The sequence below is a fragment of the Gobius niger genome (genome assembly GCF_951799975.1).
Source record: "Gobius niger genome assembly, chromosome: 8".
Classification (NCBI taxonomy): Eukaryota; Metazoa; Chordata; class Actinopteri; order Gobiiformes; family Gobiidae; genus Gobius; species Gobius niger.
The window spans coordinates 32117989-32143509 of record NC_136859.1 but is presented as its reverse complement, the minus strand read 5'-3'; the positions used below and the strand labels follow the sequence as shown (position 1 = coordinate 32143509).

Genomic DNA, 25521 nt, shown 5'->3' with positions numbered 1-25521 from the left:
GTCCCCAAGATAGTGATTAGAAGCCCAATTTTAACCTGTACCTAGCTTCAATTACAAATACAAAGAACACAGGTAAGTGTGGGTTGTTGTGTGGTCAAAACAGAGACAGAGGCCCAACTTAAGTTTAAGGTTATTTATTATTTCCAGAGTTCATTAGTTTATTTTACTTAATCCAATTCTAAAATGGCACAATAGACCCAAATAAAAACAGTAGCAAACCATGCACCAGAGAGGGACAGGACAGCAGATTGTGTAGCAGCGAGCAGTCACCCGTGTTACCTGACTGTGCTTTTTTAAACAAATGCCGGTGCGGAAGCTTGACGCTAACCCCGCCCACTACAGGTACGGCAACACCACAGGGACACAAAACCCTGTCCCACTACACGAACCAAAAGTGCTGCTACTTCTGCTTTAACTTCCAAGCGAGCTGCATGAATAGATGAGCTCAGCCTTTTGTGAGAAGACATTGTTTTTTAGCACTAACTCATCTCATTCACATAAAAGGTCCTTTTTCAAAATAGCGGACAATTCATGCTCGTCTTAATGAGATGAGCATGTCCATTGATGTCCAAAGTTGGAGGCACTGTCCGTGCAAGACAAGCCTACCAAGCACTGACCTTTTGCTGTTGCTCCCATTCCTCAGTTCTTTATCCAGAGTCACCACGCAACCGGGCGGATGGGGACGCAACTGGGGACGACGGATGGAAATTAGCCCAAGACTACAATCCGGTGTGGCTGGTTTATATGCATGAGACCCATGTATGTGTTACAGGGGTCCCTTCTTTCTTTGCCCACTGCATCACATGCTAGTTTGCCGTGACTTTGTTTTGATTGTGTTGCGTAGCACAGCTGGGTTGGACATTGGGTGGGCTGGAAATGGGATCAATGGGACTACGCCCCAATTACCTCGAGAGTTGTTCCTATTGGTCAACCTCGGCCACTGGCTGGCATTTAAGTGAATGGAGTGGACGTAACTGGGCGGACGGTACACGAAGAGCTCGGGAAAGCAGGACCTGGGACGGTGCAGAACGAGGAAGTGGACGGAGGAGGAGTACAGAGGGACAGATGCGGAACCGGGAACAGCTGACACGGCGGAACGGCAGTCTTCCGATCAGACGCCACAGACAGGGGATCGGAGTGGGGATCTGCCTCCAGGACTGTGTACAACGCCATGCACGATAAGTATACAGGACGTATCCCACTGTCCTGCTGGTCTCTGTTAGATTTAGATTTTAGCTCAGGACTTTTTCTTTATTTGACTTTCCCATTTTTTTTATCAACTCAAGCAGAGCCTCCCCTTTTAACCTTTATTACAAAAATACCTGGTATTCGGTGATCAAAGGACCTGTACTTGTGACATATGTTCATTAACATGCACTGTCCCGACCAAATAAATCAATAAACAACCAACCGGACACGTGTTTCCTTCCTGAGTGAGCCCAATACTCCACTGTTTCTCCTCACAGGTGCAGCCCATCACAGCCGGACTACGCCCCTTAAATAGGCAGAGGTCACACCCTTAGCGCAGTAGCGACACCTATAGGCCAGGTGGTACATTTTGGCCACTACACCAGGCCAAAATGAGAAAGAGTGAATTAATGATGCAGTGTAAAGCGTCTTTGAGTGTCCAGAGAAGCGCTGTGTAAAACCAATGCATTATAATAGCGCTTTTCAAGTCGCTTCACAATTTTGTGCATTATTCATTCACTCCAAATTTGGCGGTGGTAAGCAACAATTATAGCAACAGCTGCCTTGGGGTAGACTGACAGACGCGAGGCTACCAATCTGCGCCATCGGCCCCTCCGACCACAACCAACTACTCCTGTGGTCCTGCTACTACTGGACACGACCACGCCACTAACACTACCAAGTTTGTAAGAATTTGAATCCTGTAACCTCGGCAATCTTCTGAAAGCGCTACAGTATTCCAATTTACTTAAGTTAACACACACAAGCCCTCACTTGTACAGAAGTTAAAGTCCATCCTAGACACAAAATGTCCTTTCTACAACACTACGGATCAACTACAAAGGACAAATTCCCAGTACTGACAATAAAGTTAACAAAAGGAGAAAACCTATGCATTATTATCATTCTGAGCTAACTGAACACTACTCCGCCAACACTTTAATCTTACAACCTTGGCAATCTTCTCAAAGCGCTACACAAAAGCCAGATGGAATTAAATTAAAAGTCAGCAGCCAATGGGAAGGTCCCCCATCCTTAGACCCTCGAGGCAAAACTCAAAACCCAGTGGGATCAAAGAGAAACCTCGGGGAGAACCAGAGGAAGAAGGAGAAGAGATCCACTCCCATGGACGGACAGGCTGACCCAGGAGTCGCTCGCTCTCCTCACAGCAAGAAGGTCCCAGGTTCGATTCTCAGAACAGGTGAGGTGTTTCTGAGTTTTCATGCTTTCATCGTCCCATGAGACTTTAACGAACAAGTTTTAACCGAGTTGCGTTAAAACGTGCGCGTGAAAGTCTCAAAGGTTGATCCATTCAGGCTTGGAGAAAACGCTTGTGAACGCTTCACACAGAAAGAAGCATCTCACCTGCTCTGGGAATCAAACCAAGGACTTTCTTGTTGGGAAGGATGGACAGTGACTCAACCAACGTGTTAATTTTGGGATGCGGGTCAGGGGGAGGGAAAAGGGGGGAGTTGTTGTGACAAGTTTGGTTAAAGTTAAGGCCGGTAACCAAGTTGGCTCCATGCGGCCTGGCTCCCTGCAGGGTCACAACACCAGCTTCTTCCTGTGCTCCAGATGAGACCCTCACACTTCTAGACAATAGGGCCCAAATGGCCCATCTCCCCAACCTGACAAAGATCTCCTCCTGCCTCCAAAGGCCACCATGATGCATTACCATGTAAAGCACCTTTTTGGTGGCCTGCAACTGTATTACCATTTCTATGTGTATTTTGTGCTTCCCTTGTTGTGTGCCTTTGGTGTCTTTGGTGTGTTCACCTATAAAAAGGTGATGCCAAAGCTAACTCGGGCAGAGCTTACCATGACCTCGTGTCATGTGTAACTTCTCCACAATGCATTGTGTAATAAACTTCACATCTTGACTAGACAAACATCTCTTAAGCAGCAGAGCAGCAGAGAGACCTGGACTCCGAGAACATCGCGCTGTTCCCCTTATTGTGGAACCCAATGCGACGCAAGGCTCCACCAGACGATTGTTTTGGAGTTTCTGGCCCGTTTCTGGTACAAACACTTATAAACAATTGATCCTGGAGCGTCATAGAGGTCACTGTGAGGGAAAGAAAAAGGTGCCATGCTGCACCCATAATGCCACCGAGTCAATAAAAGGGCAAATGCGCACAAATACTATGATTGTTTTTTTGACCTAAAAAGTTGCATAGTGCACCTTTAAGCAATAGTTTTATAATAGGCAAAAACAATGTTCATAAACAGAGCTATGTCTCCCTTGCACTGGAACAGATCTGTGATGTAAAAAAAAAAAATTCTGAATGAAGATGGCGCTGGTGGCTCAATTTCTGTGGAATGACTTATCTTTTGTTTATAAGAAGGCACCGTCCGTACCTGTTTCTAAATCTCTTCTTAAAACGTGGCTCTTTAAGCTGGCGTTTGGTACCCCCTTCAATCAGAGAGTGCACAGAGCCTGATGCTTTAGATAGCCTGCTCTCATAGCTAAATCAGTGTTATATGAAAGATTAAGGCGTACCATTATTTTTTGTAGTGCCATTTTACAAGTAAGTGTGGATCTTACACAACCTTTGGTACAAACAAATTGACATCCGGCAGCCGAGAAAGGACTGTGGGAAAGTCACACAAGTTTGGACCGATTTTGGAATGAACACATTGAACGCCTTTCCCAGTAACTAAAGGCCTGAGGCAAGTTCTTGGCTGTGGACAGGCTGTTCAGGTTACTTCAGCGTTGAGTAACGGTATCATAATAGTATAATTAAAAGGTCAAATTAAATGAGCGCAAAGTCAAAGGTCAAAGTTTATTTATGGCACACACAGTCCACACTGCCCAAAGTGCTGTACAGAACAAGAGCTGATAACAGTACCCAGCCCTACCACCGTGACCATCCTTACTGGGTCAGTATGTGGCAAGGGAAGGAAAGGAAAAAGGAAAATACAAAAAAATACAAAAAATACAAAAAAGTATATCCTCAGATTCTCCCAACAAGGTCCAGAAAGGGTGTCCATGCGATAATGAAAATGTCCTGTCTTTGTTTGAGTCTATAAGTAACCCTTTCATAGCTTGCGATTTTTGCCATCAGACCGAACCACTTTTTCGAAGGACTTTGCTTCTTGATGAGGCCATTGTTGCGCTGTAAGCTAACGTGCTGTGTTCAGTTGGTTGGATTTGTTTGCATTATGTCTGGGTGGTATTAGTTTAAGCAGACACTGTTTACTCATTCTTGTGATTTTAATGCAGTCCAGACCACATTTTATGTCCAATTTAGGCAGAAATGTAGGAAATGTGTGTTTTCCTCCCACTGTATTTCACAAACAGGGCTTACCTGTGTCCCTAGATATGAGGTAAATTCACCATTGCAGACACATTTTACACAGGGATTCATTTACATTTCCCAGCAATGTATTTTTCCAATAATACTTTATAACTATTTTCTATCGCTCCCTTATTACGCAAACACACAGACACATGAATAATACAAATTCAAAAACCGGAGAGAGACCCAACGAACGGAAATCAACGCTGTGTCCCGTGCAAAACATGCCAAAACACTTTCAGTTTGTCATCCTTTTCTAGCGTGTTGATCATCCCGATGACATCAGTTATTTTTCTGTCCATAATCCAAGTACTAATACAACTAATACACTGCATGGACTAGAGACAGGTGAACCTAAAAATCAACTTTCAGGCTTGATTTCACTGCTTGTAAAGACAAGGCACAGACACTTTGTGGGCTTTGTCTCTCTGCCAAGGTGTGGTCTGGAGACACGATTAGACCTTACAGGACATGTCACAGCCAAAAGAAAAAGAAACGGACAGAAAAATGAAAAGTTGAACAAATTCTTTTAGAGCTTGTATGAAACAAATGCACCTTTTTGAACTTGTTGTAGCCATGTTAATGCAGTAATTATAGGCCTTAGGCAAGTTCTTGGCTGTGGACAGGTTGTTTCAGGTTCCTCATAAAAGTATCATTAAAAAGACACCTTAAATGCCACAAGCAGCACAAGGCGGTGCAAGTAGGATCTTTATTTGTTGTAAATATTTCACAAACGTGGATCACCTGAGTCCCTAGATATGAGGTGAACATGTTCAAATTAAATAGGGTGTTTACTTGTAACAGTAATGTCGGTTTATTCACCAACACAGAAACATTTTACATGATTAAAGTTATTTATATATTTCCTTTTTTTGTTTGTTTTGTTCTCAAGACAATTATACGGTCTATAGAATAAGTCCTGACAGATCCTTTGGCTAAAACCAGTTTGGAAAATAACATGGGACAACAGCTATAAAGGACTTTCTAACCGTTGCTATGGAATATGTGGAAGCCTTCTTTGGATTGTTCTATTGACCACATTGTACTTGAAAAACGTGTAAGAGGGGCAGAAATGTCCATAATAAAAGTAATTATGTAATTATATGTTCTTGTGCTTTAGGTTCAGCCGCGCTAATGTCGCTGCATCGAGTCTAACTTCAGCTCATTGAGCAAATTTAGTGAACGACTGTAATGCACCGCGTTCCAAATGATTATGCAAATTGTACTTCAGTATCAAAGGGTAAAAAAAAAAAATTCAATGAAACTCATGGATGGTACTGTGTCTCAGGGCTCTTTGAATCACTGACATCAATCTCAGAGGCCTGTGGTGATTAGTTTTAAGGGAAAAAAAACTACTGAAAAACCTTCATTTTCAAGCAATATGGGAAAGAAAAACGATCTCTCTGCTGATGAAAAGCGTGGAATAGTTGAATGCCTTGGTCTAGGTATGAAAACCTTTGATATTTCATGAAAGATTAAGCTCAATCATCGTACTGTTAAGAGATTTGTGGCTGATTCACACGGGTTTGTGCAGATAAAGGCACAATAAGGACGGTTTCAGCCAGACAAATACATAAGATGAATAGAACAGCAGCTACAAAGCAGCAGACAGGTATTTGAAGCTGCTGGTGCCTCTGGAGTCTCCCGGACATCAACGTGTAGGACCCTCCAGAGGCTGCAGTTGTGCATAAACCTTCTATCCGGGCCTCCCCTAAACGGTTCATTGAATGTTCATGAACAGAAACGGCTGCAGAGGCTCAGAAATACATGAGGACTCATTTTCAAACAGTCTTGTTCACTGATGAGCGCCGTGTAACCCTGGATGGTCAGATGGGTGGAGTAGCTGAGCTTAGACGAGTTGATACGTACCTGTCTGGTCTTTGTGTCCGTGGAAGAGCGTGGTCACTTCTAACTTCCCCACATTTGGAGCCATAGGAATACATTGGGAGAGGCCAAATGCTAACAACATCTTTGGTCTTTTAACTGAGTGCACACACAAAGACCAGGCAGGTACGTATCAACTCGTCTAAGCTCATGTAAGAACATATCTCAGTACGTAAAAACGGTGGCCTGTTCCTTTAAGCACCCCCCTGGCACCGCCCCTGGCACCGCCCCTGCTCCCTGCCCAGACTGATATCTTCCGTGTATAGATAGGTGTGTTCGAGATGGGGGCGGAGAAAAAAGTCAGAAGCCCATCCGACCGCTCCACATGCAGAGAACGACGAGGGCGGCCTCAGATCACGCAGCGTCTCCTTCAGATATCGCGATCATTTAAAGTTTATCCTAAATGAAAGTCATTCACCCCCTTTACTCCAGAGACATCATTCTTCATCAGAGAAAACTTTCCCATTTGTTTGTTTGTTCAAGTTTGTGAGATAAAGTACGTCCTTTTAAATCATTAGTTTGTTCTGAAAAGCATCAAACATGAGCTCTATTTTAGGGGCGATACGTAACTTTAAAGAGGGGGTATTATGCTTTTTTCAATCACATAGCACCAGTCTATAGCGGCTGTTGGTCTGTAAATGCAGTAAATTAGAATAACTGCCTTGTATAAAATTGCTCTTTCAAAATGGCTGTAGTGAATGTCTTGAAATAGGCCTCTGTCTCTTTAAGAACCTCTGACTCTTTCCGACACGCCCCCTCCACACGCTGTCTGTGGCATCAGTGGGGAGGGGGTTCTGCTGAGGATTTTTTTATTTTTTATTTAGTAACTGTGCATGTGGACAATATTATGCCGTGGGGGCATAAACTGCAACACAGAAAAATAGACGCACTTTGGTACACGAGTAAGGTACAGACATAACAAAACACACACAATTAAAAGACAGCGAGGGGTAACAGAAAACCGAGGAACGCATACAGAAGAGACAGATAATACGTAGCCACAAAGGGATAACAGCAAAAAGATGAAGAATGCCAGAAAAAAAAAAAAAATACAAAATACAAAATAGACCAGTAGGAGACATGACAACCACGAAGTGGCAAGGGGCCAGATCTTATGGCGGCGCACGGGGCGGCGCAGGCTCTTGGCGAATTATTTTCCGAGTGGCGGCGCTAAATTTGCCATTCGCCTCCGCCACCTGTGAGGGGGCGTCACAAGAGGAGGAGACTGCACTGATGAAAACACGGCTGACATTCACTTCCTCGTTTACATTGCGCTCTCTTGCGTTCTTTCTTAAGCCTTAGGCTCTCACAGGTCAAACTAAAAACTTTATTTACCCCATCGTGAGCTAAACGATGTCCACGTCTCGAGAAAAAAAAGAGCTACAGCGTCCGCTGTGGCGCGGATCGGCTCGCACTTGACGTGAACGCGAAGCAAAACAAAAGCACATGTTCAGCCCACACAACCACTCTCCTGGACGCGGAGTCGATCTGGTTGGAGGAAAATGTGTGTCTCCACCCACTTAAATGCGCTAAGTCTGGAGTGGCAAGATCACAAAGTGCTCCTACTGAGCGCAAAATGTCACGCTATCGTCTCCGTTATGATGCACAAGATCGGGCCCAAGCAGTGTTGATCTTGACAACATATTTTTCCGACACGCCCCCTCCACACGCTGTCTGTGGCATCAGTGGGGAGGGGGTTCTGCTGAGGAGCAGTGGTTGGTTACTCGGCTGGTGACGAAAGCTCGGAGGCGTCTCCAGGAGGTGGGGGCGTTCCTAGGAGGACTCAGGCAAACCTTTCCCTAAAATGGCCGCCATCAGAGTTTTTTTTTAGAGATTACTCTAAAATACGTGAATGTGCAACACTTCAGGCATGTTTTTAATGAGGGAATGACGTAATAACATGATGTAAAGCTTGAAAAAGTCGATTTTGCATAATACCCCCCATTTAATAGATTCAGTCATAGTTTATTTGTTCAGATCTAACGTATTGCTCTGAGGAGAGGGGAGGGGGCGAGGAGCACGTTTCTGATCACAGCACACTCGTATCCAATCACCTGAGCGTGAGCCGAGGACAGGTGGGCGTTTTCCCATCATGCACGGGGCCGCGGAGCCGCTGCAGTTGCCTTTGGAGAGATGCAGTGGCTGATCCAGTCGGCTGCTCTCGTTAGGGTCTCACGATCTTTCCATGCCCCACGTGCCCGTGACATCAGAGCCCATCTGGAGCAAGTCGGACAGAAATCTAACCGGCATGCACCGTGCGTCTGCAGTCGGCTTTCAAAACTGCGTCCGTCTGGCTCATCTCAAACACACGTAAACATACACAGGAGGATCATTGTGGATGCCAGGCTACCGGTTATAGGACCGGAATAGGTGGGGCTGTGGAGCTTTATTGAGATTATCTGACGTTCTTCATGACCTTACATGGCCAGGTGCAGCTGGCGGAGGCGGGGCTTCAGAGGTTGCGCAGGTGGGTGGTGCTCATATAACCGCACAGATTGAGCACTCAGACGCCACTGCCAGCTCCTCACCTCTGCATCTCCTCCGTGTGCTCCTGTGCAGGCAAGTCTCCTGGTTGTCACTTCGTCAAAATTGATTATCTAAGTGCCTTTTGGTTTTGCAAAGTCAAGACTAAAGAAACTAGGCCTTTCACAAATTGAACTTACAGGGACAATGTGTGGCTAAATTTGACCTAAACTCGTTGGGGGTTGTGGAAGTATTGTTGGTCCAGTCAGTCGCCAGGTGATTCTCCACCTGGGTGCAGCCTCTCCGGCGTCCTCTGACTGCAGCGTTGGCCAGTGGTTTGAAATCAAACACAAGTGGAAGATCCAGTTATGGAATTTGAGCCTCTGCCAGTGTGAACGCCCTGCTGCCGTCTGTGTACTTTATGTCACCTTAACTGTTGGGGAGCGGAGCGGCAGTGCTTGATTCCACACTACTTTTCTATGAACGCGTTTTTCTGATAATAAGGTACTGGGAATAAGTACATATACGGTGCCTGATTCTGAATAGAAAAGTGAAAAGTGGGGCGTGCATAAGTATTCATGCAGCATGAACTAATACTTTGTGGAACCTCCCTTTCAGTAATGGCTTTCTTCTTCCACTCGTCCATGAAGGCCAGATTTGTGTAGATACGACTTATAGTTGTCCCATGTACAGATTCCCCCAGCTCAGCGGCAGGACTTCAGCTCCTCCAGAGTTAACATGGGGCATTTGGTTGCATTTTTTTCGTCTGTTTGTTTGTATACTTTATTGTCCCCGTAGGAAAATTTGAAATTGAAATTTCTTACCAGGCCGTGTCCTGGCAAGTTGGCAGTGGTGCTTTACTCTTTCCATTTCTGAATGATGGATTGAACAGTTGCACCGTGAGATGTTTAAATCTTGGGAAATCTTTGTATAACTTAACGCTGCTTTAAACTTCTCCACAGCTTTATCCCTGACCTCTCTGGAGCTCCTTGGCCTTCATGATGTTTAGTGACCACAGCTCTGAGGGCCTAAAAGAACAGCTGTAATTATACTGAGAGTAGATTACGCACAGGTGGCCTCTATTTAATGGTTAGGCCAAGGAGTGAACATTCTGGAGTCATTAGGAATGTTATAAAGGCAATTTAATGCACTCAAAATGCTGTATGAATACTTATGCACGCCCCACTTTTCACTTTTTTGAATAATAACAGAATCATGTATCATTTTGCTTTCACTTCACAGTTGTCTGTTACTTGTGTGTGAACTTTCCGGGACTTTTGGGTCAAGACCGGCCCTCTAAAAAAAGATTCATATTCATATTCAATGTCCCAGAGTCCCATTGCTCATTATGCGAGATTATCCGGGAACCATGACTCAATAAAGCGTGCCACCTGAGGGGTATAAAAGGCGTCACATCCCTTTATAGGAGGAGTTGTGTAATTGCATCTATGTAAAGATAGATACTCTAATGGCTTTTCCCGCTAATTGTGGGCCGATGAAAGGTATAATGGGCCTTATCTCGGTCTGACTAGCCCAACTGGCCCACTGGGAAAACTCCCGAATCTCCCGATGGCCAGTCCAGCCCTGGTTGTAAACATGACAAAATGTGCAAAAGTCCAAAGTGTATTAGTACTTTCGAGACGCACCGTAAACTGAACAGCCCTTCTGTCATCACTTGTCTCGGCAACGCATTCATTTCCTTTTTTTTTTTTCTTTCTGATGTTGTTTCTCACGTTTCATGCTTGTGCTGGCAGGACCAAAAATGGAGTGTAATACCCGGCTCACCAAGTGCATCGGGCAACTCATGGCGGTGTTCTACGAGTACGCGGCCAAGGATTGCGAACAGGGTCAAGAGAAGTCCTGTGGCAAGGATGCGTGTGTGGACCAACTCAAACTGAGCAAGCGTCAATTCAAGGAACTAGTGGAAAAGGAACTGGACATGGATGTGAGTATTCCACTTGGAAATAAGCTGTTGATCCATAATGGTGCAACTAAACTAAACTAAACTAACTTTACAGCAGCAAAAACCAAACACAGACCTCCACATGGACATTTTTCTCGATACCTGTGGATTATTCCCATTTCAGAAATAATCCGTTTTGTCATTTATCCCACTTTAGAGCCCCAGTCCTCTTTTTGGTGGAACTTTACCACGAGGAACAAGACATCTTCACAGATTCAGATAAAGCGGTCGGGCCATGGTAGAGCTGCCGGTCTCTCCACAATATCGTCAGTGCTGATAAAACGTTCAATCAATCAATCAATCAATCAATCAAAACTTTATTTATAAAGCGCTTTTCATACAAGGTTGTAACACAAAGTGCTTTACAGATTAAAAGCAGTTCAAGCCCACCAAACCACCCACTCTTCCAAACAGACAACACTGCTCTCCCCACCCCCCTCCCCATAGCCACACACACACACACAGCCACACACACACACACACGATGAGGTAATGGACGTAGTGCTGAGTCTGGGTACAGATGAACCAGGTAAGGAAATGCCATCAGAGGAGCCGTCTGCACCGGGAGCGGTACATCAGCCACAGCCACAGGGCACCACCACCGGACACCCAGCGGAGGTGCAGCAGAAGCGCCACACCTCCGTCCGGGCACCCAGAGGACAGTGCCCACACAGCCACAGCCGACCACCGCTCCCGGGGCAGAGGGCTCCCTCAGAGGAAACACTGGAAATTCTAAAAATGCAAAAATGCAATACGCAAATAATAACATTAGAATAATAAAAACATATATATATATAAAACTAACTAAAAACTAGTATAATAAGATAATTATAAACATAAATAAATAAATAATAAAAATAACTGAATAAATAAGTAAGTAGAAATCAGCTAAAAGCTAAGCTAAAAAGGTGGGTCTTGAGCCTGCTCTTAAAAACTTGAACGTTCTCTGCAGCCCTGAGCTCCTCCTCAGGTCGTTCCAGAGGCGAGGGCCGTAATACTGGAAAGACGCCTCACCATAAGTCTTTTTGTTGACTTTAGGAATAACAAGGGGACCTCTGCCAGAGGAGCGAAGGGGCTGAGAAGGTTCATAGGGTAAAAGCAGTTCTGAAAGATAAGAAGGACCAAGACCATTAAGACATTTAAAAACCATTAAAAGAACTTTAAAATCGATCCTGAAACACACGGGGAGCCAATGCAGCGATTCTAAAACCGGTGTAATGTGGTCCCGCCTCCTGGTCTTCGTCAGGACACGAGCTGCTGAATTTTGTAAGAGTTGTAAACCTGAGATAGTCTTTTTAGGAAGACCAGAAAGCAGGGCATTACAGTAGTCGATACGACTGGTGATAAAAGCATGCATTAGCGTCTCCGTGTTGGCCCGAGAGAGAATGGGGCGGACTCTGGCTATGTTCTTTAGATGGTAAAAACCTATCTTTGTGATATTTTGAATGTGTGGAATAAAAGTCAGCTCAGAGTCAAAGATCACGCCCAGGTTCTTCACCTGTGAGGAAGGATTAAAAGACAGTGACTGTAGTTTGGGTAAAAGTTTCTCTCTCTGGGCCTCAGGACCGATGACTAAAACTTCAGTTGTCCTGGTTAAGCTGGAGAAAGTTTTCTGCCATCCAGGATTTGATATCTAAAATGCAGTTAAAAAGTGCATCCATTGGCCTGGTGTCATCAGGAGACATGGAGATGTATAACTGTGTATCATCAGCATAACTGTGAAAGTTGACTCCATGTCTCCTGATGACATCACCAAGTGGGAGCATATACACTTGGTGATGTCACTTCTTCCTCTCGCTGTGGGATCTGGGTCTGAATGAACTGCTTGTCAGATTGATGTGGAGTCACAACGTCAGCAGGCTCTTTGGCTACTCAAACATCTACATTGAAGTCATCCCTTTAACCGTGACCAGCAGCACAGTTTTAGATGACGCAATGAACTCAAGTTAGCACATGAATGACATGAGTATGCAACTGGCACTTGTCTTTGTGGTGATGGAAATTGGCATATTTACACCACAAGGAGGTGTTCATTTATATTGCAATGTCCGCATCAAATGAATTAAAGAAGTGTGTCCATCTTGTTTCAGGAAGCGAAAAACCCTGCCAAGATTGAGGAGATGATGAAGGAGCTGGATGACGACGGGGATGGACAGCTGGACTTCTATGAGTTTGTGAAATTGGGGACCGGCATGGCATGTGGCGTCACGCGTAACGTACAGGCCCGTAAGGAACCCACACCTCCCACCTACAACACCGCCATCTCGCAATGTTCCTGAAGTGCACCCCAGACCCATAGCTGCACTACACACAGGGCATTAGGGCGAACAATTTAGATGGGAGATACTCTAGCCTGGCCATCCGCAAACTCCGGTCAATTCTAATTTCCCTACATGTACGTCTGGCTCTGATCTCAGTGGCCGCGTTACATCGGTTGAATTTCAAAGTACAATTCAGCCAATGGGGGAGGCGGGTGTTGTAAGTGACGTCAAGCATTTGGGCTTCATTTGCTGGTTGTAGTTTAGCAATGTCGGTGGATACGAAAGTAATGGAAGCTCTTCAAATTGTTCTGGCTCGTCTCCCAAATATCCAAAAATTTAAATTGAAGCCTTGGAATGCGCAAGAAATGCCCCCAAGAGTTAAGATCACTGCTACACTCACTCGGGCGCATTACATACGTCACGACCAAAGGCTAGTGAAAATCAGATCCAATCGTTTCAAAGGCGTTCACCTCTCCCACCTGATAACAGGGCTCAATTGTGAAGATCCAGACCCTTGTAAGAAACGAAATGAGTACGAGGGTTTGGCAAAACCAGTCTAGAGCTACACTAAAGAAAAACTTTTTACCTGCTCACAAGAGCCTGAGGCTACACCACCTCCACACCAGGCGGACAGCCGCAAGAACAAGGGGTCAGAGGTCGAACGCAGGAAGGCTGTGCCTTTTTATACGGTGCCCCCAGCTGACGGGCGGAGTAATACTACACAGACAGCTCCAGCACATGGCTACCAGTGGAATCATGTCAATGTAAAGGTTTATCTTATCTTATCTTAAAGAAACCGTTCTAATCAATTCCATTCTCGCGTTTAAAATGGTGTCCCTGATGCATTTTTTCTTACATTTCCAGATTATGCCATGTTATGGTATAGGTTGACCACTGCCCCATTCTCTATCCTGACACGTCCATTTAAGACTTGTAGATGTAGATTTTCAATGAATAAGGCCTGCATTCTTTCTCCTGCTGCTCACACCCACAAACACCCAGAGACAGACTCAATTGCTCGCGCAAATGAAACAAAACTCCAGGTAGATTCCTCCTGTATTCCCTTATTTATGCAGCTAAAACAATAAATTGGAATTTGAAGCTCCATCCATCCATCCATCCATCCATCCATCCATTTTCTTCCACTTTTCCATTGCCGGGTAATGGGGCAGCTTTTGTTGGTGCCCAAATCACAATGCACCAGCCCCTATGGCTCCTCCTGCAGGTGGTGGGTCCACAGAAGGACGGCCTCACGATTTAAACTGGGCCTGTTGGTCTCTCATAAGGGGCTTCTGAACCGTTCTTTGTCTGACCCGTCACCTATAGGACCTGTTTGCCATGGGAGACCCTACCAGGGGCACGAAGCCCCCGACAACAGAGCTCCAGGATCATTCGGGTGCTCAAACCCCTCCACCACGTTAAGGTGACGGTTCCAGGAGGGGAGAATTTGAAGCTCCTGTTATGGAATTTGAGCCTCCTCTGCCAGTGTGCACGCCCTGCTGCCGTCTGTGTACTTTATGTCACCTTAACTGTCGGGGAGCGGAGCGGCAGTGCTTGATTCTGAAACAACCCACACTACTTTTCTATGATAATGAGGTACTGGGAAGTACATATACAGTGCCTCTCGAAAGTACTAATACACCTTGAACTTTCGGACATTTTGTCATGTTTAGAACCATAAACATAAAGATTTTATTTAGATTTTTTTTTTACTGAAGGTGTACACACAGGAAACAGACGACTGAAGTGAAAGCAAAATCCTACATGATTCTTTTATTTAAAAAAAAATAATAGAAAAGTGGGGCCTGCATAAGTATTCATGCAGCATGAACTAATACTTTGTGGAACCTCCCTTTCAGTAACGGCTTTCTTCTTGCCACTCGTCCATGAAGGCCAGATTTGTGTAGAGTACGACTTATAGTTGTCCCATGTACTGATTCATGTTGTTTCTCACGTTTCATGCTTGTGCCGGCAGGACCAAAAACGGCGTCTAAGGCCCGGCTCACCAATGGCATCGGGGAACTCATGGCGGTGTTCCAAGAGTACGCGTCCAAGGATTGCGAACAGGGTCAAGAGAAGTCCTGTGGCAAGGATGCGTGTGTGGACCAACTCAAACTGAGCAAGCGTGAATTCAAGGAACTAGTGCAAAAGGAACTGGACATGGATGTGAGTATTCCACTTGGAAATAAGCTGTTGATCCTTAATGAAGCAACTAAACAAAACTAAACTAACTTTACAGCAGCAGCCAAACACAGACCTCCACATGGACATTTTCCTCGATACCTGTGGATTATTCCCATTTCAGAAATAATCCGTTTTGTCATTTATCCCACTTTAGAGCCTCAGTCCTCTTTTTGGTGGAACTTTACCACGAGGAACAAGACATCTTCACAGATTCAGATAAAGCGGTCGGGCCGTGGTAGAGCTGCCGGTCTCTCCACAATATCGTCAGTGCTGATAAAACGTTAGCTACACTTCTTCCTCTCGCTGTGGGATCTGGGTCTGAATGAACTGCTTGCCAGATTGATGTGGAGTCACAACGTCAGCAGGCTCTTTGGCTCCTCAAACATCTAAATTGAAGTCATCCCTTTAACCGTGACCCGCAGCACAGTTTTAGATGACGCAATGAACTCAAGTTAGCACGTGAATGTCATGAGTATTTGTGTCTTTGTGGTGATGGAAATTGGCATATTTACACCACAAGGAGGTGTTCATTTATATTGCAATGTCCGCATCAAATGAATTAAAGAAGTGTGTCCATCTTGTTTCAGGACATGAAAGACCCTGCCAAGATTGAGGAGATGATGGAGGAGCTGGATAAAAACGGTGATGGACAGCTGGACTTCCATGAGTTTGTGGAATTGGTGACCGCCATGGCATGTCTGTGCAATATGGTCATAGAACTCTTCATGAGTATAGATATAGAGGCTGAGGATGAGTTTGAGTGTGATGATGAGCCCCCGGAACCCTGAGTGGGCGTTTCAATCACGGAGTCACAGAAATGTATGCAGTGTTTGATGTGCATATAATGCACATCAAACATCATCATTGCTTGAATTAATAAAATATGCTTTTGCAGTAAATAGATTTCATCTTTTCATAAGTCATATTTACATCACATTGTTGTTAACTTTGACATTTATAAATGCATTTGGTATATTTTTTTATTCACTCATTTACATATGATCTATAACTGATTTTATATACCAGTATTTCGATATTTCATATACCAGAGTTCCAATGTTCATCAATCATTTCTGATCACTGATCTATACTCTGTTTTTATTTGATATTTGCTTTTGATTTTTATTCTGCTTTTGATACACTCCCTTTGATTTTTGATCTTAAAGTACATGCTCCTTGTTTCGGAGTAACTCAGCTCATCAAACATTCCTGAGAATGTAGGCAGGCCTCCTGAATCTCCCGCTCTGCAGAGTATAAAAAGTAGAATTATTTTTTTATAAGAGCGGCGTTTAAGCACATAGAAGCTACCCCTTGTTTTTGTAACGTCATGTCTTTGGTGTACTGTTTGTTTTCATTGCGTTTGCCGCTGGTTCAGAGAATAAAACCATAAACCAAACTTCACAGCACGGTCGGAACAGCACCAAGTTGAATCTCACGTTCAGGTGACGCTGTTCTGTGTCTGCATGTGTGGGCAGTTGCTTTTTCAAAATGAGTGTGGTTATTTTAGTCCTCAGCGCACAATCCAGTTCTATACACCAATAAAAGCAGTGCTGCTGGAATTAAGATTGTTGGAATAATACTTTTGAGAAAAGCATGTGTGACCGGGTGGGTGTTAAAGTTCAGCAAAATTACAGATATCAAAAGGACCACAGGTTTGTTCATTGAAAAGAGGCAAGTCGTTCCATTAGTTTTATGCAATTTATTCCAAGAATAAGTTAAGTTTCAGTTTCTCAGTTTTTCAGGTTTTCATCTTTTAAAAAAACATCCATTTGGGCAATTGTCCATTCGACAGTGACCGATTTTCAGTTTTCACACTCCATGTCCATTGTCACCGACAGACTTCAGCATGAGCACTCATGAGTTGACAGCGGATTCAGCGTAGACAAAGCAGCAATGGTTTGTACAGGTTTTCGCAGGTTCTAAGTGGTTGAACTAGTTTCCTTCAAGATGCATATAAAGTGTTAAACTCTGAAACTACGCTGGTTTACTAGCATACTAGCAGACCACAAACCGCTTTTGGATCCATCATTCACGCGGGGACGTCATGCTTCGCGTACTGGCCCGTGAGGAACCCACACCTCCCACCTACAACACTGCCATCTCGCAATGTTCCTGAAGCCCACCCCAGACCCATAGCTGCACTACACACAGGGCATTAGGGCCAACAATTTAGATGGGAGATACTCTAGCCTGTGTAGCTCCAATTGTGAAGATCCAGACCCTTGTAAGAAACGAAATGAGTACGAGGGTTTGGTAAAACCAGTCTAGAGCAAGGCAACACTTCAGGCATGTTTTTAATGAGGGAATGACATAATAACATGATGTAAAGCTTGAAAAAGTCGATTTTGCATAATACCCCCCATTTAATAGATTCAGTCATTTATTTGTTCAGATCTAACGTGTTGCTCTGAGGAGAGGGGAGGGGGCGAGGAGCCCATTTCTGATCACAGCAGACTCGTATCCAATCACCTGAGCGTGAGCCGCAGACAGGTGGGCGTTTTCCCATCATGCACGGGGCTGTGGAGCCGCTGCAGTTTTTTTTAATTTTATTTGTCCTTTATTTATCCAGGATAAAACTCATTGAGATTAAAAATCTCTTTTTCAAGAGTGTCCTGGCCAAGATGCAGGGGAACAGATTTACATACAAGTTACAATTTTACACACATAATCACAAATAAACATTGCATAATTAAATCAAGATAATACACTCAGATAAAACAGCTACATGTAAAAGACTTTGTTTCTAGATTTTTCAATAGTGATTTAAAAGTATGAAGTGTTACAAGTTCCTTTAACTGAAACTCCTTCTGTAGCTCATTCCAAGAATGTGGAGCAGCAAATCTAAAGCCCTTTTTACCCAGTTCTGTTTGCACCCTGGGCACAGAGAGCAAGAGAAGGTCCTGAGAGCGCAGGCTGGAGCTGCTGTTGCTCCTCAGCTCAGTGAGCTGCTGCAGATACGGAGGGACAAGTCCAGCAATACATTTATAAATCAAAAGATACCAATGTTTCAATCTACGAAATGACAAAGACGACCAGCCCACCCGGGCGTAAAGAACGCAGTGATGAGTCAACGACCTCATGTTTGTAACAAAGCGCAAAGCTCCATGATACACTGTGTCCAAAGCACGCAAAGAATCTGTGGAGGCATTCATAAATATAACGTCACAATAGTCCAAAACAGGCATAAAAGTAGCATTCACAAGTTTCTTTCGGGCTTCAAATGATAAGCAAGACTTAATACGAAAGTAGAACCCGAGTTTTAATTCTAATCGGTGCATCAGTTTTTTAATATGGGGCTTAGAAGATAAACAATCATCAATTAAAATTCCAAGATATTTATATTCAGTTACTAGTTGGATTTGATGCCCCTCATTTGAAATGATGGGAGGCACGGTCTGAGAAGATGATTTTCTGTGTGAGAACACCATGTATTTTGTCTTATCTGCATTTAAAACTAATTTTAAATGATAAAAAGCATCCTGTAATTGATTAAAACCAATTTGCAGTTGTGTTATTGCAAGATCTGCTGAAGGTGTATATAAAACAGTATCATCTGCGTAGAAGTGCAAATTTGCATTTTTGACTGCATTGTCTAAATCATTTATATAAATAATAAAAAGAAGTGGCCCAAGGATCGAGCCCTGGGGTACACCGGAAGATACTTTTAGGGGACCTGATTTTTTATTTTGGACCTTTACACATTGTGTCCTTCTTGTCAGATAATTTTCAAACCATCCAACAGTGTGGCTTGACAATCCAATTTTCTGTAACTTTTTGCTTAGTACAGAATGATTCACTGTGTCGAAAGCTTTCGAGAGGTCAACAAAGAGGGCGGCACAATGTTGCTTTTTATCTAAAGATTCCATTATGTCATTTAAAACTTTCATCGCTGCTGTTGTAGTGCTATGCTGCTTTCGAAATCCTGATTGCAAAGGACTTAATACATCAGATGCAGTAAGGAACTCTTTTAGTTGGGCACTGACTAAAGATTCTAAAACTTTGGCCAGGACAGAGAGCTTCGAGATAGGACGATAGTTATTTAGATTAGAGGGATCACCTCCCTTCAACAATGGTACAACGTAAGCCGATTTCCAAATTTGCGGAATATTGTTTGTGGACAAGGACAAATTAAACAGATTTGTTAGTGGTGGAGCAATAATATCTGCTGCAAGTTTCAAAAAGTAAGGTTCAAGATCATCAGGACCAGCCGATTTAGTTGAATCTAGAAGCTTAAGGGCTTTTGATACTTCCAAACTTGTGAAGGGACAAAGAGAACAACTGTGAGATGACGTTTTGTCACTCACAGATGAGGAGTGAGAATTTAGTGGGACTTTTGTGGGATCAAACAATGACCCAGAAGCAACAAAATGATCATTAAAACACGAAAGCATCTCATCTGCATCAGTGACATTACAAGAGTTTTTCACTATAGTGGGTGGTAGCTCAACACCTGACTTACTCTTAGATAAAGATTTGATTGTTTTCCAGAATTTTGCAGGGTTGTTTAGGTTTTCTGTAGTCTGTTTAATAAAATGATCAGATTTAGCATTCCTTATAGCAACTGTACACGAGTTTCGCAGTTTCCTGAAAGAAAGCCAATCGGTAGCATTATTTGATTTTCTGGCTTTTGCCCATGCTAAATTTCGTTCATGTAACAGTCCATTTAAATCAGAACTGAACCATCCATTATTACGACCTTTCACTTTATATTGTCGAATAGGCGCATGTTTGTTTAGAATTTTTGTAAATCCACGATGGAAGAAGCTCCAGGCAGTTTCAACATCATTCATTTGGTTCATTTGATGCCAATCAAATTCAGATAGATCATGACAAAAAGCTTGTTCAGAAAAACGTTTCCTATTTCGCTTTATAATTATTTGTGCTTTGGTTTTTGGTATTTTTGTATTTCTTGAAGTAGCAATGACACAATGGTCACTAATATCATTTGCAAAAACAGCAGCCGAGGAGTATTTGGATGGCGCATTTGTTAAAATCACGTCTATCAATGTTGATTTTTCTGGGTCTTTAAGATTTGGTCTTGTAGGAGCACTTACCAATTGAAAAAGATTTGAAGAATCACAATAGGACTTGAATTCATCAGAAATGAGTTTCAGCCAATTCCAATTTAGATCCCCAATTACTACAACTTCTTTGTAATTTAAGGAAGCCAAAAGCCGAATCAAGGAGGGGAGAGCACAACTCTCAGCAGAAGGTGCCCTATAGCAACCAACCACAGTGATATGTAGGGAGTCCGAGATCCCCAAATCCAAAGCTAAAAATTCAAAATTCTTGGTCATTGACTGAGATATAAGAACTCTTGCATTAAACTTAGATTTTACATATATGGCTACGCCACCGCCCCTTTTTGGTCGGTCAGTCCTGAAGACATTATAACCATGTATGCAAATATCAGAATCTGTCACTGACTTTTTTAGCCAAGTCTCTGACAGGACTATCACATCGGCTTCAGTTGAGATAGCCCAGATACGGATCATGTCCATTTTAGGCAACATGCTCCGCACATTTAGATGAATAAAACCTAGACCCGTTCGAGATTTAAAGTCATCAGGAGTACTGAAGCTTGTGCTATCAGGCCCTGGATTGGGAGGGACATTCCCAGAAATCAATAACAATAGAAAGATAAGCCGTCTTACAAGATGAGATTTCTTATGAAAAGCATTAAGACCCAAAGATGGAAATATTTAAAAAAAAAAAAAAATAGGGCTCATAGTGAAATGATCCTGAAGAGCTTTTACACAGCTAAGGTATAGCAAATCGTTTACATTTTCCAAAAGACACTCAGGCAGGTCCAACTGCTTAGATTCATACAATTTTGTACCACCCCGAAAAAGGGAAGTAAACGGATTCAATGGACGGGAGTCATCCGTTTTCCTGAGTACTACACCCAGGTCACCTACATAAAATAGTGACAGGGCAAGAACGAGCAAAAAGGAAAACCTAGAAAAACGTAACATTGTCACAAATTAGGGAATGTAGTTTAAGTACAACTTTTTTCGTTAGCGTTAGGAGGGACAGTCCAATAATCCCTTTGAGTCCAGTTCATAGCACACCGCAGACGCGCCCAGGTATCGACCCTCCGACGTGTGTCCGTGACGTCACGAATAAACAGGAAGACTCGCTGTATTAGCAAGCTGCGAGCAAAGAATGTGTGTATTAAAGCCTGAATCACTTCAATAATAAACGGTAACGATGCAAGTCGCTCCGCGAATGTATCACTTTCCTTTACGCAGTGATAGCGCGCTCATCAGAATAATCAAACGGCCATTGCTCTGCCTCGGAGCAGAGCTGGGCATCTCAGGAAGCTAGCGAAGGTAGGCGACGCTGTGAAAGTGCAAAGGCAAATTACCACCTATCCGACCCCTTGGAGACGTACACACATTTGCAAGAGCAACAAGAGAAATACAGAATGGAGACTTCCCTTAGTTGATGTGAGATCAAGCCAATCAAGCAGTCTTGCCGAGCCGGGCCAGGAATCCAGCGATGAAAGTTGCCTTTGGAGAGATGCAGTGGCTGATCCAGTCGGCTGCTCTCGTTGGGGTCTCACGATCTTTCCATGCCCCACGTGCCCGTGACATCAGAGCCCGTCTGGAGCAAGTCGGACAGAAATCTAACCGGCATGCACCGTGTGTCTGCAGTCGGCTTTCACAACTGCGTCCGTCTGGCTCATCTCGAACACACGTAAACATACACAGGAGGATCATTGTGGATGCCAGGCTACCGGTAATAGGACCGGAATAGGTGGGGCTGTGGAGCTTTATTGAGGTTATCTGACATTCTTCATGAACTTACATGGCCAGGTGCAGCTGGCGGAGGCGGGGCTTCAGAGGTTGCGCAGGTGGGTGGTGCTCATATAACCGCACAGATTGAGCACTCAGACGCCACTGCCAGCTCCTCACCTCTGCATCTCCTCCGTGTGCTCCTGTGCAGGCAAGTCTCCTGGTTGTTACTTTGTCAAAATGTATTATTTAAATGCCTCTGGTTTTGCAAAGTCAAGACAAAAGTGTTATGTAAGCTAGGCCTTTCACAAATTGAACTTACAGGGACAAATTGGCGCCAGATGTTGCTTCTCACAAATTCTTTGATCCGCCTGAACCGAGTGCATTTCCTCCAGTTTGGCTTTGGCCAAATCTAAAAGCTTAGGGGGGGGGGGGGAAACATAATTTCTGTATTTCTGATAAACTTGTGCAAAAAAATGAGTCGATCACTGTTGTTTTGTTCCAAGTAATTTTGAGTTGGCGCCATTTAGAATCCAATTTAATGACATTTAAGGCCCTATGGCACAACTCTATACAATAAAAATCTTCAGAAATAGATCTGGTTAAGTGCACATTTTATCGGTCATATCATCTCCGCAGTTGCTGAAGTCTAGTGACCATGTGGCTAAATTTGACCTCAGCCTAAACTCGTTGGGGGTTGTGGAAGTATTGTTGGTCCAGTCAGTCGCCAGGTGATTCTCCACCTGGGTGCAGCCTCTCCGGCGTCCTCTGACTGCAGCGGAGGCCAGAGGTTTGAATTCGAACACAAGTGGAAGATCCAGTTATGGAATTTGAGCCTCTGCCAGTGTGAACGCCCTGCTGCCGTCTGTGTAATTTATGTCACCTTAACTGTCGGGGAGCGGAGCGGCAGTGCTTGATTCTGAAACAACCCACACTACTTTTCTATCAACGCGTTTTTCTGATAATGAGGTACTGGGAATAAGTGCATATACAGTGCCTCTCGAAAGTACTAGTACACCTTGAACTTTTGCACATTTTGTCATGTTCATAACCAAAAACATAACGATTTTATTTTGATTTTTTTACTGAAGGTGTACACACAAGTAACAGACGACTGAAGTGAAAGCAAAATGATACATGATTCTGTTTTTTAAAAAAAATAGAAAACCGAAAAGTGGGGCGTGCATAAGTATTCATGCAGCATAAACTAATACTTTGTGGAACCTCCCTTTCAGTAATGGCTTTCTTCTTGCCACTCGTCCATGAAGGCCAGATTTGTGAATGAGTATGGCTTATAGTTGTCCCATGTACAGATTCCCCCAGCTCAGCGGCAGGACTTCAGCTCCTCCAGAGTTATCTTGGGGCACTTGGTTGCATTTGTTTGTTTGTTTGTTTGTATACTTTATTGTCCCCGTAGGAAAATTTGAAATTGAAAATTCTTACCAGGCCGTGTCCTGGTAAGTTTGCAGTGGTGCTTTACTCTTTCCATTTCTGAATGATGGATTGAACAGTGCACCGTGAGATGTTTAAATCTTGGGAAATCTTTGTATAACTTTAAACTTCTCCATAGCTTTATCCCTGACCTCTCTGGTGCTCCTTGGCCTTCATGATGTTGTTTAGTGACCACAGCTCTGAGGGCCTAAAAGAACAGCTGTAATTATACTGAGAGTAGATTACACACAGGTGGCCTGTATTTAATGTTTAGGACAAGGTGAACATTCTGCTGTCATTCTGTCATTAGGAATGTTATAAAGGCACTTTAATGCACTCAGAAAAATGCTGTTTGAATACTTATGCACGCCCCACTTTTCACTTTTTTGAATAATAACAGAATCATGTATCATTTTGGTTTCACTTCACAGTTGTCTGTCACTTGTGTGTGAACTTTCTGTAAAAAAAAAGGCCCCGTAAAAAAATGCTTATAGTTGTAAACATGACAAAATGTGCAAAAGTCCAAAGTGTATTAGTACTTTTGAGAGGCACCGTAAAGTGAACACAGCCCTTCTGTCACCACTTGTCTCGGCAACGCATTCATTTCCTTTTTTTTTCCTTTCTGATGTTGTTTCTCACGTTTCATGCTTGTGCTGGCAGGACCAAAAATGGCGTCTAAGGGCCGGCTCAACAAGTGCATCGGGGAACTCAAGGCGGTGTTCCAAGAGTACGCGTCCAAGGATTGCGAACAGGGTCAATGCCAATTCAAACTGAGCAAGCGTGACTTAAAGGAACTAGTGCAAAAGGAACTGGACATGGATGTGAGTATTCCACTTGGAAATAAGCTGTTGATCCTTAATGAAGCAACTAAACAAAACAAAACAAAACTAAACTAAACTAAACTAAACTTTACAGCAGCAAAAACCAAACACAGACCTCCACATGGACATTTTTCTCGATACCTGTGGATTATTCCCATTTCAGAAATAATCAGTTTTGTCATTTATCCCACTTTAGAGCCCCAGTCCTGTTTTTGGTGGAACTTTACCACGAGGAACAAGACATCTTCACAGATTCAGATAAAGCGGTCAGGCCGTGGTAGAGCTGCCGGTCTCTCCACAATATCGTCAGTGCTGATAAAACGTTAGCTACACTTCTTCCTCTCGCTGTGGGATCTGGGTCTGAATGATCTGCTTGTCAGATTGATGTGGAGTCACAACGTCAGCAGGCTCTTTGGCTCCTCAAACATCTACATTGAAGTCATCCCTTTAACCGTGACCAGCAGCACAGTTTTAGATGACGCAATGAACTCAAGTTAGCACATGAATGTCATGAGTATTTGTGTCTTTGTGGTGATGGAAATTGGCATATTTACACCACAAGGAGGTGTTCATTTATATTGCAACGTCCGCATCAAATGAATTAAAGAAGCGTGTCCATCTTGTTTCAGGCTGCGAAAGACCCTGCCAAGATTGAGAAGATGATGAATATGCTGGATGAAAACGATGATGGACAGCTGAACTTCCATGAGTTTGTGATGATGGTGATCCCCGTGGCATGTCTGTGCATTTACTTTTAAGTCTGAAGGAGTCAAAAAACAGAGGCTGAGTGTGTTGAGCCCCCGGAACCCTGAGTGGGCGTTTCAATCACAGAGTCACAGAAATGTATGCAGTGTTTGATGTGCATATAATGCTTAATTGCTTGAATTAATAAAAAAATGCTTTTGCAGTAAATAGATTTCATCTTTTCATAGGTCATATTTACATCACATCAACTTTGACATTAATAAATGCATTTGGTATATTTGCCATGTTTTTATTCACTCATTTACATATGATCTATAACTGATTTTATATACCAGTATTTCGATATTTCATATATCAGAGTTCCAATGTTCATCAATCATTTCTGATCACTGATCTATACTCTGTTTTTATTTGATATTTGCTTTTGATTTTTATTCTGCTTTTGATACACTCCCTTTGATTTTTGATCTTAAAGTACATGCTCCTTGTTTCGGAGTAACTCAGCTCATCAAACATTCCTGAGAATGTAGGCAGGCCTCCTGAATCTCACCCTCTGCAGAGTATAAAAAGTAGAATTCTTTTTTT

At 43.4% G+C, this 25521-nt stretch overlaps 2 protein-coding genes across 2 annotated transcripts in view; both read left to right on the top strand.

Annotated features, from left to right (window-relative positions):
* LOC306966757 (uncharacterized protein) overlaps positions 1–16150 on the top strand; it is a gene marked incomplete at its 5' end in the record, with an annotated part of 54873 nt that extends 38723 nt beyond the window's left edge. The window contains 3 exons of the mRNA XM_079561571.1: positions 12888–13023; positions 15034–15224; positions 15830–16150. Of these exons, the coding sequence (XP_079417697.1) occupies positions 12888–13023; positions 15034–15224; positions 15830–16030 (528 nt within the window). The 3' untranslated portion in view covers positions 16031–16150. The remainder of the gene's footprint in view (positions 1–12887; positions 13024–15033; positions 15225–15829) is intronic.
* Positions 16151–22139: 5989 nt separating this feature from the next.
* On the top strand, positions 22140–25478 carry LOC306967083 (protein S100-A1-like). The gene is made up of 3 exons (XM_079561992.1): positions 22140–22190; positions 24071–24231; positions 24861–25478. The coding sequence occupies exons 2-3, from the start codon at positions 24079–24081 to the stop codon at positions 24987–24989; spliced, it is 282 nt and encodes a 93-aa protein (XP_079418118.1). The 5' UTR covers positions 22140–22190; positions 24071–24078; the 3' UTR covers positions 24990–25478.
* Positions 25479–25521: the final 43 nt, after the last annotated feature.